The 18164-nt window shown below is 37.4% G+C and overlaps 1 protein-coding gene across 2 annotated transcripts in view; it reads right to left on the bottom strand.

The window, feature by feature from the left end:
- LOC132400696 (kinase D-interacting substrate of 220 kDa-like) overlaps positions 1 to 18164 on the bottom strand; it is a 95492-nt gene that overhangs the window by 28836 nt on the left and 48492 nt on the right. For both annotated transcript variants that reach the window (XM_059981928.1, XM_059981927.1), the window contains exons 16-24: positions 16374 to 16539; positions 14711 to 14862; positions 13720 to 14018; positions 10473 to 10613; positions 8127 to 8367; positions 7943 to 8031; positions 6359 to 6503; positions 3945 to 4107; positions 224 to 402 (exon numbers count right to left, since the gene is read on the bottom strand). In XM_059981928.1, coding sequence (XP_059837911.1) covers positions 224 to 402; positions 3945 to 4107; positions 6359 to 6503; positions 7943 to 8031; positions 8127 to 8367; positions 10473 to 10613; positions 13720 to 14018; positions 14711 to 14862; positions 16374 to 16539 — 1575 coding nt within the window. The remainder of the gene's footprint in view (positions 1 to 223; positions 403 to 3944; positions 4108 to 6358; positions 6504 to 7942; positions 8032 to 8126; positions 8368 to 10472; positions 10614 to 13719; positions 14019 to 14710; positions 14863 to 16373; positions 16540 to 18164) is intronic.

Below are 18164 nucleotides of genomic sequence, written 5' to 3' on the forward strand. Positions count from 1 at the left end.
GATGGCAGTAAGCAGTTTAAATAGTTTAGCATGGGCTAGATGGGCTGAAGGGCCTGTTTGTGTGCTGAAATTTTCTATGACTCTATATGTGGAATTGCAATGATCAAAAGGTTAAGTGGGTTCCATTATAAATAGAAAAAAGGAAATATACTAGGGAACAAGGAAATGCCAACATATGTGGCTGTCAAAGATTTTGTTTGATTGACATATTAGCAATACAGACCTGCAATAATTTCACGCAGCTTAGGATCCAGATTCACTGTGCATGGTAGAAATGTCTTCACGTCTCGTGCTGAAAGAATAGGCATTCTCGAAGAGAGGAATATTTCAAAGCTACGAATATCACTATCAATTTCTAGAAGTGGTTCCACATCTTTGGTAGTTGGTATGTTTTTGGAAAGCCTTAATATGAACCAAAGGAAATAATATTACATAAATTAAAATATTACTTGCTTCTGGTGCTAGCAAAAAGAAAAACAGAATATTTTACTATTTTATGTTCAAAATAGTTTCCAAGAATGCTATTTAAACCAACTTCAGAGACACTTTCAAAGGATCAAAAAAGACTAAGTTTAAAGCAAAAGAAAAATAATTTTCCAAACACTATTAATCAGTCATAATGAAATCACAAATCAAATTCAAACAAAATCAGAACAGTAATGCATATAATAGATCAAATTTTTTGAAAGCATAAAATTAAAATATCATCTCTACAAATGATCCATCAAACATTATATTCATTGAACACAGAAAACAAAAGTCAAACTGGAAATAAAAACAAAATTGAAAGCATCTTTTCAATGATAACAATTGTCCAATGCACAAAGAAAATGTATAAAAGTCTAAGAACCGTGTGCGGTTAGGCAGTTAACAGGGTTCGCTCAGCAGACTTAAAATTTCTTGTCAACTGCCACATTATATGAAACTGACAAAAATAATTTTGTCAGCTAAATCCCGAAGCTCAATCTCCATAGCGATATAGGATGTCAATAAATGTCTTCCATCTGCAAGAAGCTTTGCAGTTCTGTATTCACATACAGCTTGAACAGCTCTACCACGTATCCAATACAAAATTGGATTATAAATTGTATGGGCATTATTATAAAATGAAAGCACTGACCAGATCATCCAAAAACATCTTTCACTTAGCCTAGTATCAAATGCAATAGCTTTATTTGTTCAGTTAATGTTAGCAACTGACACATCATTTCTATTGTATAGAGCAAAAATACAATTACTGTAAGAGTGTCTTCTATTCATAACTGTAAAGTTTCCTGGAGATGGCATGTTTACATAAAACTTCCATAATCTGAAAGCTTCTACCTACCTCCCCTCTCAGCAATGAGTTATCCCAATAATAAAATCTAGAAGTTACTATTTGTGTTTAATTTTTCAATATTATTATGACAATAAGACACAAAGCATTGAGGAAAATTATCAAATTTAACCCCCAAATTGCCTTGCATCTTATTAAAATTTTTTTTTAAATGCAGGAAATCTGAAACAAAGATAGAAAACCACAACAGATCAGCAGCATCTGCAGAGAAAGAAACAGTCAATGTCTTGGGTCTGCAATCTTGTCAGAACTGAAAACGAAGAGTTGCAAGTTAGTTTTCAAAAGGCATGTTGGAGGAGTATTATGCAGAACAAAGAATGTCTGCAAAGAAATGCCGAAGTGGCTTAATGGCAGTACTTATCAAGACATAAAGCTTTTTTATTCTGTGTAGTGAGTTGATTAGCAGTAAGGCAGTGGGACCTTCCTGACAGGCTAGACTTATACAAATTAGTCTAGGTAACATAAATGTGGGTGAAACGAAGGGAATTTCTCTAAGCAGCAATAAGCCACATAACATATAGAATCTGGTTGAACTACTTTGACTGTCCACTATGCATCTAATGTGATTCCAAAATACTGGGACATGTCCAGTAGGCCAAACTACACACTAAAACAAAAAAGATTGCAGGCAGAAATGGCTCCCATAAAGACAGGAAAAGTGAGCATGTTATCTAGTTAAAGAATTCAATATTCTGACAAATGAAGCATGGTGAGACACTTCAGGTCTTCTATCAGTGGAGCACACCACAGACAGAACAAAATGGAAGTAGAACAGAGAATTAAAGTGCAGGCAACTGGAAATTGGAGGTTATTCCTGCAGTCTGATTACAGTAGGTGGTCTACAAAACAGGTTGGATGATTTTCAAATTAAAGCAGGAGCACCTAGTGAGAAATCATTTTCTGCCCCTCACCTTTGACCCCGATTAAAAAAAATTGCAGACATAAAAACGAGAAAATGGGTTACACTAATACCCCTGCTTACTATCAGTAAACCTTCGATTAAAGGATGATCTCTACCAATGATCTACATACACGTAGATCCTGAGATGACTGTGATTTGATCCCTATATGACAGATCTACCTCCAAAAATGCAGACATTTTCCCTCGAGCCAGCTACCTGAGGACAAAGGGTTCTATCTCTTCTCTCACTCTTTTCAACTTCAAGAGTAGTGAGTACCACCTCAAAGCAGTCCAGTGACTGATGTTAAAGCCAAACAATTGCCCGATTCTCCCAATCTGTGATGGCTACATGTATTTTCTTGAACACAAGAGATTCTGCAGATGTTGGAACACACACAAAATTTTAGAGGAACAGAGTAAGTCAAGCAGCATTTATGGAGGAGAATAAACAGTTGACATTTAGAGCCAAGATTCTTCATCGGCACTGGAAAGGAGATGAGAAGAAGCAAGAATAATATGTTTGGGGGTGGGGGGAATGATTGGTGGAAGAGTCAAGAGCAGAAGAGAGAGAATCTAATAGAAGACAATAGACCATGGAAGAAAGGTAAGCAGTAGGAGAACCAAAGGGAGGTGATGGTCAGGTGAGGGGAAGAGAAAGGGTGATAGGGGAACCAGAATGGGGAATGGAAAAAGAGAGAAGGGAGAAATTATTGGAAGCCAGAGATATCAATGCTCACACCATCAGATTGGAGGCTATCCTTCAGAATATGAGGTGTTGCTCCTTGAAACCCAAGTTTGACCTCATCGTGGCAGTAAAGGGCAATTATGGATGTTGACAGACATGTCAGAATGGGAATGGCAAGATGAAAGGAAATGGTAACTACCAGAAAATTCTGCCTTTTGCAGGTGACAGAACGAAGGTGCTTAACAAACCAGTCCTGCAATGTGCGTTGGGTCTCACCAAGGTAAAAACTGCCCTGGGAGCACCAGATTCAGTAGACAAGTCTGATAGACTCACAGCTGAAATGTTTCCTCACCTGGAAGGACTGTTTGAGGCTGAATGCTGAAGCATTTGCCATGCTTGCACTAAATGCCAAGAGGTAGATCAGTAAAGAGAGATGAGTAGACGAGGGAATCACATAGACCAATCCCTACAGATAGCAGGGGTGGAGTGGGGGAAGGTAAAGATGTGCTTAGTGGTAGGCTTCTGTTGGTGATGGCAGAAGTTATGAAGAACAAGGTGCTGGATAGTATACAAAGTACTTGAAGGCATCACTGGTAGTACTTTGTAGCGTCATTGTGTCACCCATGTTTTGGCATACAATTATACGCTGTGCTAACAACTACAATATAGATCTAATCTTAAGATGTTACTGTACAATCAGAAGAGATTCCTCAAAAATAGCAATGAATCACAAGATAAATCTTAAATTCAACATTAGCAGCAGTCTGTTAAAAGCTTTTCTTTAGACTTTCAGAAAAACGGAGGTTTTTGTTAGCAGGAAAGGGTTTGATTGATCTTAGAGCAGGTTAAAGGGTAGGCACAATGTCATGTGCTTAAGAGACCGTACTGTGCTGTAATGTTCTATAAAAACTGCGTAGAGAACTAAGGATTACAAAAAAATCATTTCATAATGGTACCATATGTAACTTTATGTCAAGGACATCAGAAATGCAGGAATGAATTTTGATTATATTTCTGTATACCTTTCATAAATGTTTTTCAAGGTGAGATGATCTGGAACATTCTCAGTCTCTTCCAGGTATAGAATAAGCCAAGATGTCCTGTACGGCCATTGTTCTGTGAGGTTTATCCAAGAGGCAAGCCGATCCCAGTTGAAACTAATTTGGTTTGCTCTTAGTAGACGTCCTTAATTAAATGTAATTACATTTTAAAATTTATTACAAGTCTTGGCACAGGGTACTAACATAAAATGTCAACAATTTCTTCCTTCCCCACCCCACCACACACCCACATCTCCTCCCGGAAGATGCTTATCAGCCCACTGACTTCCCCCAGCAAATGTTTGTTGCTATAATTTATATAAATTAATTACAATTTTTAAAATTCTACAAGCTTTTTTTTCTTTCATTTCTCCATCTTCAAATTACTTTTAAACATTATGCTAAAGCAAACAATAACAAGCATATTTTCTCAAGGGAATGATATTATAAAAACGTGCCAATAACTGTAAAAGTGCTTTGATACAAAGCCCACCTGAGTTTTACAACCATTTCTGAATGAAAAAAAGGGCTACTATTGTATAGGAAAGTCACAATTAATCCACATTAACTTAAAATTCTTACTGTATGTTGATATGTAGCTCCTTCCTACAAAACTTAACTGCCTTTTTATTACCATCTGTGTTTGTCACACATTGGTGCTAATAATATTTTTACTGGACGCCAATAGTATTTTTCTCCAGTTCAGAGCTACAAAGATTTATTTTTGCAAAGATATTAATATGGAAAACGTATTCCAGCATGGACAACAGATGGATTCTCCTTAAAATAATGACACCGTTTCAAATTTGAAATTTAATTTTTATTATTTGAAATTCAATGTTAAATATGGTATCACTGTTCTTCCTTTTTTCACTATTAAAAATATTGTTCCCCAATCCTGTCACACAGCTGGAAAATAAAGCAGCCGTTTCAACAGCTTCTGTTGGAAATAGTCCTGTTCTTGCCCATCGTGGCTTTTCATGTTGGCTGTGGGCCAGCCCTCTATTACTGTTATGGTCCCCAGTACTCACTTCTGGCTGATATTTCCAGAAAAAGTCCCTAGCAATATCCTCAGCTTGTCTGACATCTGTGTCTAGTCATATACCTTGGAAGTGAGAGAACAGCTGAAGGTCAAGCACTTGCATATCTGAGCTGGCATTCCACAGCTGAACTCAGCAGAGTCCAGGGCACAACACAAAATTCTAGCACTTCAGCTTCATGCAAAGGATGACCAAAGCTGATCACTTAAATATGGCTGTCAGCCTGGATTAAACTGAAGATCAGTTCAAATGTGGCTAATTTTATGGAAATGTTTTAAACTATCTTCCAGTAAAATAATTTTATTAAAATAAATGTCTATATTACTTAAATTAATCTGAACTTTTTAAGAGTTGTGATGGAGCCCCAGGATCCATGAGCAGAGGGCCCAGTCAGCACCTCACCCCCAGTTTCACTTTGTGATAGGACAGTGACAGGCAAGTCCTGAGCTCAGTGAGAACTGCAAATCAGCACGGGGCAAGCTTGACCACAGAAAAAGCTCTGCAACAAATATATGATTTAAAATTATGAAGGATCTGGTTTGTTGGCATCCCTTGAGTTCAAGTAGCCATCTTGAACCCCACTTTAACTGAAAACTGCAGCTGTTCTCAACTACTCTTCGGGAGGAAATTACCTGTCTCTATTCCACAGCACAATCATATTTATATAGCAGGAAGTGACTTATTTTACTATTAAACTGCTGATGAAATTGTCAATTTATTTAAATGCATTTCACTTTCACCACCAGCAAAACAAAAGACTTCGTCACTGACTTCTAGAAGGTGGGGGAAGGGGTGCTGTCATGGTGCACATGCTTCTGTTTACATCAACAATGCTGAAATTGAGAGGGTTGAGAACTTCAGCTTCCTAGGAGCGAACATCACCAATGGCTTGTCCTAATCCAACCACATTGATGCCACAGGCAAGAAAGCGCACCTGCAACTATTTCCTCAGGAGGCTAGCACTTAAATAGTTGATGTGTGATGATACTACCAGAAGATAATCAAAGGAAAAAGAAACTAATGACCAGGAAGTACAGAAATAACAGCAAACCAATAATCTATGAACGTGTGACTAATTCTATCACTACTCCATCTCATTAAGCACCTGGCAGCTGAATAACACCACCACCTACACTGCAAGACTAAATATTAATACACGATGAACGCAAAGACCACTGAACAATAAGGTACGATAACATACCGATGCAATATACAACCTATCAAGCATCTATTTTAAAGTGAATATACATGTGTTAACAAAGTACCTTTTATGAAGCAGATATGAACTCAGAAACATAATTGAAAGTACATTTACATGGAAACTACATACCTGTTTGAATTATAATTGTTACTCACCTGTTACTGAAACAATGTTGAGCAATCGCCTCATAGTCTGTGGACTAATGTCACTGAACCAGTCTTCTGTAACCAAAAGCTTTGTAAGATCAAAAGACATTTGCCTTGTAACTTGACGCTGCATCTGTCGACGACGATATGTATCCTGTTCACACAGAGAACAATCAAATTTTCCTTTATTGAAATATTGCTGCAGGTTCTTTCATTACCACCAGAGCAAATAGATGAGGCTACTTTAATATCTACTTGGAAAAACAGAATCATTGATATCTTGTGCCAAAAGATAACTGCAGTTTGCTGTCAGGCTAGAATTTCCTACAGAAATTATTGGTACCTTTAAAATGACAACAATGGCAGCATACACATAGTCTTACCAATCACTAACACTTGAATCTTCTTCACACTTGGGACACCTAAATAATTTCTCATCCAGGCAAATTCAATACTAAATTCATTACAAAATTCTAATGGTGCCACTGTGACATGCAGAATGTACAGCCAATAAAGATATTCTTGGCTTTCGCCTCTGCCATCAATTTGGTCAAAGTATGGATAAAAGAATGATTGGTTTAACTCATCCCTATCAGCAAGCACCTGATGTCTCCATAACTCGGCCTTTTCTCCCTGGAGAGATGGAGGATGAGAGGTGACCTGATAGAGGTGTACAAGATAATGTGAGGCATTGATTGTGTGGATAGTCAGAGGCTTTTTCCCAGGGCAGAAATGGCTAGCATGAGAGGGCATAGTTTTAAGGTGCTTGGAAGTAGGTACAGAGGAGATGTCAGGGGTAAGATGTTTTTTTAAAAAACGCAGAGAGTGGTGAGTGCGTGGAATGGGCCGTCAGCCGTGGTGGTGGAGGCAGAAACGATAGGGTCTTTTAAGAGGCTCCTGGATAGGTACATGAAGCTCAGAAAAATAGAGAGCTATGGGTAAGCCTTGGTAGTTCTAAGGTAAGGACATGTTCAGCACAACTTTGTGGGCTGAAGGGCCTGTATTGTTCTGTAGATTTTCTATGTTCTATTTCTATAACTAACTACTGAACTCAGTCAATATATCAAATATAACATGCAGCAACACCTTGAGAGCCACAGTTGATCCAAGGTGCACTCTGACAAAAGACAACTATTTTTAATTAACCTGATTGGTATATAAAACATTATTATTGACAGTTAGTAATTTATAGAAGGCATTATTATTATTATTATTGCTGTTTTTCTATTTACTCTGTGGAATAACAAAGAACTCTTTTAAAATATACACACATTTCATTAAGATTGGAAGAAGGAAATTGTGTACCATCATTATCAATTGTACTTAAGTAAATGTAAACAAAGACCCTGGTTTTATTCTTTAAAAGTTACTACCTTCCAAAGATTTCCAGTCCTCATCTTTTATAAATAGTGACTTAATATTCAATAGAGTCCATGGCCACAAAATAATATTCCTGACTAGATAATTTTTCTCTCTTCTTGAGGTGACTATTGAAAGTTGATAACTTCAGCCAATACGCTTTGCAGATTACCACTAAAATTGCAGCATGGAATTTTCTGATGAAAGGAAAGCTGATTTAAAACAGTTCCTTACTCTTCGATTCAGTGCTGTTTTACTGCCAAGTTTGGTCAATTCTCCCAAGCTGTGCTGTGAAAGTTTTCTATCATTATCTTCATGCCAGCCTTCAATAAAAAAAACAAGTCTGTTAAATCTTTTAAACTCCCAGGGCGACAGCCAATAACCCAATGCAAATTTTAGTCAATGATAAAAATCTTACTTGTATAATCTGAGTTTCCAACATCTCCATTAGATGGCGCTGCAGCATAAACTTTCTTTGCACTAAGCCCACGGCTGTTAAGATACACAGGCAGATGGACTATATTCCTCATATAGTCATGTCCATTTATATTAGAGTCTCTTAAAACACTGTTCAGATTTTGATTGATAGCTTTTATGATGATATGAGGATCACTAGCAAAAATAGCGATGAAGGGACCTTTTGAAAATAGAACTCTCACCTGGAAGAAAAATTGATAGTATCTCAAGTATTTCACAGATACTGAAGCATACCCATCTCCTGATAATTTAAAGCAAAAGCAGATTAATTTTCCTATTATATATTTAATTCCCATAGCAACCAACCTCTTTGAATCAACACAATTCCTAATGCTTCAACCAACTTTGTATTATGGAGCACAAACTCCTCAGTGTACTCCATCTGCAATCTCACTAATGTTTAACAAAGAGTTATCTTTGCAGAGCTGCAAATATAGGATGTAATATGGGAACGAATGTGCATTAGAATACATGCTTTTTTCAATTTTGCGTATGTTAATGAAGTTAGCATTTCAGGTTGGTGTGACCCACTAATCATTTCCAGCAGCATCTTTTACTTCAGATTCCAGCAGAAGTTGTTTTTGTAGTTGTACTTCTTCCACCCAAAGAAGTGAAAATCAAAGCAAAAATCAAATTCTATGTAAAATAAAGAACAGAAAGATGAAGACTAAAGAAGTAGCTATTTGTACATTTATTTGAAAACTCTCATGATTAAAATTCAAAAAAAAAATTAGACTTTACTCTTGGATACATATATCTGGAGATCATAGCTCAATTGGCAGTAATTAACACATGGTTAAAATTTGCTTACACTTCAAATGGACAACCCTAACCTCTTCCGCAAAGTTTTGTGTTTAACTAGCGAACAATTACACAAACTTCACATAGCTACAGACATGTACATATCTACGAATACAGAATTCATATTGAGGTAGTTGCGTAATGAAACTTACGAAGCACCAGGTAAACAAAGGACAACAACTTTCCAAATTTCATATTCAAAAACACATTTAAGAATGGCAAAAAGATACAGCTCAATTTTCTCCAAATAACAAATCAGCGCTGGTAGCCATGATATTACCTGTACTGTAACCTTTAAGGATTTAGCACAAATTCATTTGCAATCTAACTGCAAGCATTATTTTGAACAATAGTAGCAGAAAATTAAAAAAAAATCTTTTTTTTTTAAAAAGGTACTTAAATAAAAGAAACAATTGCATTTGTTACAGGCTGGTGAGCATGGCATCAGTAATGGGAAAGTTATTCTGATGGCTTCATGCATGGTAGGTAATGTCCAACCAATCCAATCATATAGAATTCTGTGAGGAAGTTACCAGAAAGGTTGATGAAGGCAAGGCAGTGCATGTTGTCTACATGGACTTCAGTAAGGCATTTGACAAGAGCTCAGAGGGGAGGTTGGTCAAGAAAGTTCAATCGCTCAGCGTTCAAGATAAGGTAGAAAATTGATTCAGACATTGGTTTCGTGAGAGTAGTAGTAGACGGTTGTCTCTGACTGGGGGTCTGTGACTAGGTGAATGCTGCAGGGGTTCTGAGCTCAGTCCATTATTGTTTATCATTTATACCAATAATCTGGATGATAATGTGGTTAACTGGATCAGCAAATTTCTGGATAACAGTAAGACTGGGGGTGTAGTGAACAGTGAGAAAGGCTACTCTGGTTTGTAGTAAAGATTGAATAGGTTAGGTCTTTATTCCTTGAAACATGGAAGAATGAGGAGAAATTTGATAGAGGTATATAAAATTATATAATTAAATTATTATATAAAAGGTAAATGCAAGCAGGCTTTTTCCACTGAAGTTTGGTGGGACTACAACCAGAGGTTATGGGTTAAGGGTGAAAGGTGAAAAGTTTAAGGCGAACAGGTGGGGAAACTTCCACACTGAGAAGGTTGTGAGAGCGTGGCATGAACTGCCAGCACATGTGGTACATGCAAATTCAATTTCAACGCTCAAGAGATGTTTGTATAGGTACATAGATGGTAGGGGTATGGAGGACTATGGGCCCAGTGAGGGTCAATGGAAGTAGGCGGTTTAAATTGTTTTGGCAGGGACTAGAAGAGCCAAAAGGTCTGTTCCTGTGCTGTACTTTCTATGACTAATGAATAACATACAATTTCATTTTTAATTTAATGCAAAGGGATGCCTGTATTTATTATACTCTTCCAATAATATGATAGTCTGCAGAACAATGTACTCATCACCCTGTCTTGCAACTGTTGATTAATAACAAATGAATCAATGTACAAACTGTGGAGATAATTCTTACCGTATCTAACATCTGCAAGACTTTATCTTGCTCACATGCATCCAAGCCATCAATAACAACCACAAGTCGCGTTTGATTCTGAGTAAAGCCATCAATTGATTTGGCCATCCGGGCCATGAGTTCCACTTCGTTTTTTAGAACCTTTCAAAGTAAATACACTTTTTTGTCACCAAAGAAATGCTCTATTTTAAATTAACTCTTACTGAGAAATAAATACTGTTCAAAACTTTCTGAACAGAAAAAAATTAAAACTATAGACCTACTCAAAATCAAAATTGATTACATGGGAATAGTGTACTTATTTTTTTCCCATTCTCTTAGTTACAATTCACAATGTTATGTTTAGTCTATGAAATTTTACTTTTCCTCCCGACAGCCTTCAATTACTTTTAATCTTCATCAGAGTTTAGACAGCAAGTACCAAACTGTTTATGTTGGAAGACATAACAGCTTTTAAGGTTTTCATCTAACATTAATGGACACATTCTGCCAATAATCAATGGATAATAATTGGAGTTCGGTAAAATGTCTGAACTTGGTTCTGGAGCACTGATTTGACTGTGAATCTCTCAAGATGATGGAATAACTGGCAGACACGGCCACTCCAGAGATCTTTGGCTGATATGAAGCTGCTCTGTTGGCTCTGCTCAAGTTCATTTAATTTCACACAGAGGTTCTTAAGTTCAATTTCAAACAACTTCTGGAAAAATAAGCTAAAGACAAAAGACCTCATAGGAAGGAGAAAAGAATTTTGAGAGAAAACATATATGTCATATAAAAAACAAACAGTAAAAATTTCTATGGTTACATAAATAGGAGGAGGGAAGCCAAGTCAAATGTAGGGCCTATAGAGAATGAGGCTGGTGAATTAATAACAGAAAATTTTAAAATGGCAGACACAATCAATATTTTTCCCTGAAACTTCTCACCAGGTAAGACATATGCAAGATATCAGAAAGGTTAATGTTAAAAAAATGTAAGAACTTACAAGTCCCAATTACAAAGGGATAAAATACTGGAGAAACTCCAGAGTCTAATGGAGATGGTCATCAGGGGTTTAAAGAAAGTGGCTGCACAGACAGCAGACCTATTGGTTGACATTTTTCATAACTTGCTGAACTTTGGGAGGGCACCAAGAGATTGGAAAACAGCCAAAGTGACTCCATTGTTTAAAGAAGGAAAACGACAGAAAGCAGGGACTACAGGCCACTAAGTTTAGCAGCTCTTGTTGCCAAGATGCCACCCCAACCATCAAAGAGGAATAGCAAAATATTCAGGAAAGCTGAGTAGATTTAAACCCATCCAACAAGATATTATGAAAACTGAAATTATGCTTGACAAATTTGCTCAAATTCTTTTTGAGGACATAACTGGGAGAGTTGACAAGAGGGGAACCTTTAGATGTAGTGTATGTTCCTTCCCAATAAACATTTGACAAGGTGCTACATGAGAGGCATAAATTAAAAGCTCATGGTATAACACTAAGTTTATTAGAATGGATTGCAAATTGTCCGCCAACAAAAATTGGAATAAATGGCTATTTTTCAGACAGGGAGGAGGTAACTAGTGGAATATTGCAGGGTTTGCTCTTGACCTGAACAAAGGAACAGCATATTCCATATTTCCCAATGATATAAAAATAGATGGAAGGGCATAAATGATAAAGGTACTGTGATTCTGAAACCAGATATAGAAAGAGTGAGTGAGCAAAAGACTAGCAACTGGAATTTAATGTAGAAAATATGAGGTTGTGAACTTTGGTAAAAGAAATCAAGAAGGTAGATTATTTAATTGTAGAAAGACTGCAAGTGAATGAAGGTCAGATTAATCTAGGTGTTCTAGTACATGAATTATATCCATTACAACGCTCGTCCTATCCATTACAAAGAATACGAAGGACAATTCAATGCCTCTTCACACAGCCTTAGACCACACGGACAACATAACCTATCTCAGGATGCTGTTCATCAACTATCGCTCAGCACTTAAACACCATCATTCCCACAATCCTGATTGAGAAGCTACAGAACCTGGGCTTCTGTATCGCCCTCTGCAATTGGATCCTCGACTTCCTAACTGTGCAAATTGGTGATAACATCTCTCTCCACGCTGACAATCAACACTGGTGCACCTTAGGAATGTGTGCTTAGCCCACTGCTCTATTCTCTCTATACCCATGACTGTTTGGCTAGGCATAGCTCAAATACCATTTCTAAATTTGCTGATGATATACCAGATGGAGATGAGAGGGCGTACAGGAGCAAGATATGCCAACTAGTGGATTGGTGTTGCCTTGCACTCAACATCAATAAAACAAAAGAGCTGATTGTGGACTTCAGAAAGGGCAAGATGAAGAAACACATACCAATCCTCAGAGGGTTCAGAGGTGGAGAGAGCAAGTAGTTTCAAGTTCCTGGGTGTCGTGATCTCTGAGGACCTAACCTGGTCCCAACATATTGATGCAGTTATAAGGAAGGCAAGACGACGACTATACTTCATTAGGAGTTTGAGGAGTTTATATCAACAAATACACTCAAAAACTTCTACTGATGTACTGTGGAGAGCATTCTGACAGGCTGCAGTACGGTCTGATATTGGTGGGGTTGGGAGCTACTTCACATGACCAAAAGAAGCTGCAAAGGGTGGTAAATTTAGTCGGTTCCCATCTTGGGTACTAGTGTACAATGTACGCAGGAAATTTTCAAGGAGCGGTGTCTCAGAAAGGCAGCATCCATTATTAAGGACCTCCAGCACCCAGGGCATGCCCTTTCTCACTATTACCATCAGGTAGGAGGTACAGAAGCCTGAAGGCACTCTCTCAGTGATTCAGGAACAGCTTCTTATCCCCTGCCATCTGATTTCTAAATGGATATTGAACTCGTGAACACTAACTTTAAAAAAAAATTATTTGTTTTTCGCACGATTTTTAATTTATTCAATATACGTATACTGTAATTGATTTACTCAATTATTTTTTCACTTTCTGTATTATGTATTGCATTGAACTGCTGCTGCTAAGTTAACAAATTTCACAACATATGCCGGTGATAACGAACCTGATTCTGATTTGACACTTCTGAATATAATGTAAGGAATTATTTTCAATCAATGCTTTGATACATAAACAGATCCATTTCTTATTCAACTCATTAATGTTTTTAAAAGTTTATATATTTATTTTGCATTCATACACCCAAAGTTGAAGACAATTTTTTTCCCTTTTGTTTCATAAATGCAAAACACTTACTTTCATAAAACCTTCAGGCTTTAGCTTGTGAAGTTTAGAAGCTGCATGTAAAACTCGGTTTCTCTGAGAGTGAAGGACAGAATCTAGCACTTGCCACCATGTATGGCAGTTCAAAACTACTGCTAAACCAATGATGCAAACAATAGATATCAGAATAGCATTAACTGTCAGCTGTTCCTCATCTGCCTTGAAAACTGCCAGAAGCAAGACGCCAGCAACAAAGCAACCCAAAATAAAAATAAAGATGGCAAATGATGGGATACAGCAGGTCTTTTTCCATTTCTTCACTCCCTTCTTTCCTGTAGATATGCAAATCAACAGTATTAATGTTACTGCTCCTTTTAGAGGGTAGCACATTACAGAAAATATATACAACAGAAAATTCATAGTATTTAGTTCATTTCAAAACTTATCAGTGCCTTATACATTTTGCAACTGTTGTAATTTAAGTACTGTGAGCTGATTTGGTTCCCTTACTTAAAAGATATTGTGCCATCATTAGAGGCAATTCAGAGAAAGTTCACTTGGTTGATCCTGGGTATGGAGGGATTGTTTTATGAGGAAAGATTGAACAATTAATCCTATGTTCTTGGAGTTCAGAAGGTGAAGGCAATTTTATTTCCATGTGACACAAAAGTAGTCTATTCAGTGAAAAGGAGTCAGGAACCAATGTAGCGTTGGGTAGAATTGTCGGGTAGAATTATTGGGTGAATGGAATTTCAAGTAGGTTAGAATAGGAGCAGCAAAGTCTTAGAAGATCTTGTTTCAGCGGAATTTGGCCTGAAATAACCAGTGCACTGGAATAATCAAAATTAGAAATAATGAAGTTTAGGGATTTCAAGAACAGATGAGTTGGGGCAGGCAAGAACTAGGTAATGTTATCGAGGTGGTAACACTCTGTGCAGACCAAAACTCACTGAGATCAAATATAATATGAAAGTAACCCAACAATCTTGTTTGCTTTAGCAATGTTTTCACTGCTGATTCATACCTTGTGTATCTTCAGTCTTGAAGACTCTGAAAAGTCTTGTTGCCAGAAAACCAAATTCTTTTTCACAAGCATCAGAAAGAGTTGCAATCATCTCAGCCATAGACGTTTCCCCACCAACACTAGACAATCTATTGTAATCTGTAAACATAAATCTTTTAAACAGAAAAGGAAAAGTTTTAAATGAATTAAGCTTATTAAATCATTGAAGACAGCGTGTAGTGTATTTGAATGTTTAATATGCATTTCTTAAATTGGAAAATTAGAAAAACAAAATCCAAAAAAGTGCATTAAAGTGATTCAAAGGACAATAATTATAAAGACAATTATAGAAAATGATTTTAGTGTGACACATTTGGCCCTTCAACTGATTTCAGATATTATATATGTTGTCAAAAGACCTTTTGTTGATCATTTTCAAAGCAAAATGATGTTCATAAAATATCCATCAGTAAAAATAGCCTGACATAAGACTTTATTCATACTACATGGTAGACAAGTCAAAATGAAATATGAACTGATCTAAATTATTTATAAACTAAAACTGGAAGTTGGGAGAGAAATTGGACAGTTTCCTTAGACCAGTTTTTATTTCTATGCATTTACAGTCCTGTGGTAAAGTCTCAGGTACACACACATATAAATATAGACAGTGTACCTAAGACTTTTGCACAGTACTATTGTGATTTTATGTATTCCATTGTCCTGCTGCCGCAAAAAAAAAATCTCATGATATATGTGAATGACAAGAAACCCAATTCTGTTATGGGTCTCTATTGTGGATTAAGAGCGGGAAGAGTATAGGGAGAGTGGAATCACTGTTGGAAAAAGGGGAAGGGAGAGGGGAGGGAACGGGAAGCTCTGCAATAATCAGTAAACCAACTGTTTGGATTCCAATTACCTTACCTGGTGTGTCAGGGGTGTGACTGCACCCACACCATCCCCCTGCCCCTGGCACTTCTTTGCCACCTATCCCACACCCCTCCTGTGGCACTCCATCCTCACTATTCCCAACATTCTTTACTCCTGCCAGATTTACAAACTTGCTCTCTACTCCATGTCAACAAGCACAGTCCTGTGCAAAAATCTTAGGCACCCTAGTTAGATATATGTGCCCAAGACTTTTGAATGGTATTGTAATTTGTAAGCATTTCATTCTATTCAAAGAAAGAAAATCTAAAAACAGCACGTTGAAAACTTGAACTCAAAACAGAAAATGCAGGAAACATTTAAAAGGTCAGAAGGGTCCTGGACTAGAATACATATGGACCTGAAAGATTCAAGATGGCGCCAAGCTGCAGATGGTTGTGGGTCTGTGGCTCAGACTTAAGAATTTTTAGGTTCACAGGGATTGCTTTTGGAGATAGCATGGGAAGTTAGGTGTTGGATTAAGGTTTATGGACAGGAAAGAGCAGTCAGAGGCAGTAAATAAAGAGCTAGGAGAAGGAGCCAGTGGTCAATGTTCCAGATAGAGCACTCCCTAGGCCAGAGGACAGGGTCTGAGGTCTGCAGACCCAGAGCACAAAGGCCAACAAACCCTGAGCCTGGCAGGACCCAGGGTTGGAGGTCCATGTTGACAGCAAACAAAGAAGTTTGAAAATTTTATAGAACATCAAGACTGAAGTGATAGAAATCAATATCAGGTGATTTAAAAATTGATCTTTACCTGACAGGCAATGCTCTGGAGGTTTGCTCTGGTAGTTCTGGTGGGTTCACAAACATCAGTTTAAGCAGCAGTTCCAAATAGCTAATTTGCCGTGCAAGCTTAGTACTCAAAACCCAGGCCCAACTCCAATTTTCTCCTTCTTGCCGACCACCGAAGTAAATAATTGCTTTGAACATTAAAATATTAAAAAAAATATTAACTTGTTGTCCTTCAACATGACGAACCAACAGAGAAGACAGAACCTGAATTATAAGGTGCAGTGATTCAGCATTTACTGGGAAATATTAAATATATCAACATTCCTACCAAATATTTCTTCCAATTCTCACGAAACATATGAGCCCAAACACTAGAAGGTATTTAGAAGGTAGTACTTTCTTCAGAATTTCTAAGCTAAATTAAGTGTTTGGACTCTTATGCATGATTGTCATTTGGGGAACACTTTACAGAACCATAAATGTTGGAATGATCCAACAAATACGGAGTAGTAGATGTATTTGAATTGACAGTGTTTTAATTAAATAGTTTAGGAATGACTAGAGGCCACAATGTTAAGTTTTATAAGGTTAGACGAGGTCTATGATGTCACTTTTCTAAATTCTACGACATAATGCAAATTCATGCAACCACAAAATTCCTTTAGGAGAGAAATGGATAGATTTCTTGAATAGATGTTATCTTATAGAATCATCAGGGCAGAAACAATTTCCTGTGGCATACAAAACTATAAGTATTGATAGGGTGAATGAAAGCAGGCTTTTTTTTCCCCCTTTGGAGTGGATAAAGCTAGAACTGGAGGTCACAGGCTTAGAGTGAAAAGTGAAATGTTTTGGGGAATCTGAAGGGAAACTTCTTCACTCAGAGGGCAGTGCAAGTGTGGAATAAGCTGCCAGCCGCAGTGGAGATGTGGATTCAATTGTAACTTAAAGAGAAGTTTGGATAGGTACATGGATGAGAGGAATTTGGATGGATATGGTCCAGGTGCAAGTAGATGTGACTAAGTCGCAGATCAGATCAACATGAAGTAGATGGGATGAAGGGTCTGATTCTATGCTGTATTCTATGAATGGTTTCATGGAAGGCTCACAGAGGAACTTTGCTAATTTCAGGATAAAAACAATATCTGGTAAGAGTTTTCACTGCTCCCAAGTCTGAGGGGGGGAAATAATACAAAGGCTTTCAAAATTGTTTGGTTAAATCAGACCTGCTTTGGTTTGCTACTGTTTGAACATTTGTGTCAGCTTCCTAATGTGGTGGCATCCTCAGTTCTAAACTCAGAAAACAGTGGATTTAAGACATCACCATAAATTTGAAGCAGCAAATTGCCCTACTGCTTCAAATGCTATACTATTCGAATAACTGTGATTCAACAGAGCTGCTGAACCAAGACCTGATCTCCCTGTTATGGGGACATAAGCATCATGTTCGAACAGATTATTTGGCAATTTATTAAATTTCTAGTTTATACAATCTTGCTGCATTGCCAAATTTGCCCAGAAGTAGGTAAATCTGTGTCAGCCCACAAAATAACTCAGGTAATTGGCAAAGTAAGCCCAATTTAAAAAGACATCTTTAGAATACTTTCCACCCAAAGTTATATGTTAACACTTTACCTGAATTGTTTCCAATGGTGGCTTCCCACAAAGATCAGAACTGTGGAACCACTGCCATTATGAACAGAGTGGAAGCAAGTCGGAGCCTTAATAGGGCTTTCTCCAGTAGCCATAAAGAAGCTGCAGAAAAGGCAGCTATAGAGGCAAGGTGAGGTGTGTGGGGTGATAAGGGAGGAGT

The sequence above is a fragment of the Hypanus sabinus genome, chromosome 10 (assembly GCF_030144855.1).
Source record: "Hypanus sabinus isolate sHypSab1 chromosome 10, sHypSab1.hap1, whole genome shotgun sequence".
NCBI classification, from domain to species: domain Eukaryota; kingdom Metazoa; phylum Chordata; class Chondrichthyes; order Myliobatiformes; family Dasyatidae; genus Hypanus; species Hypanus sabinus.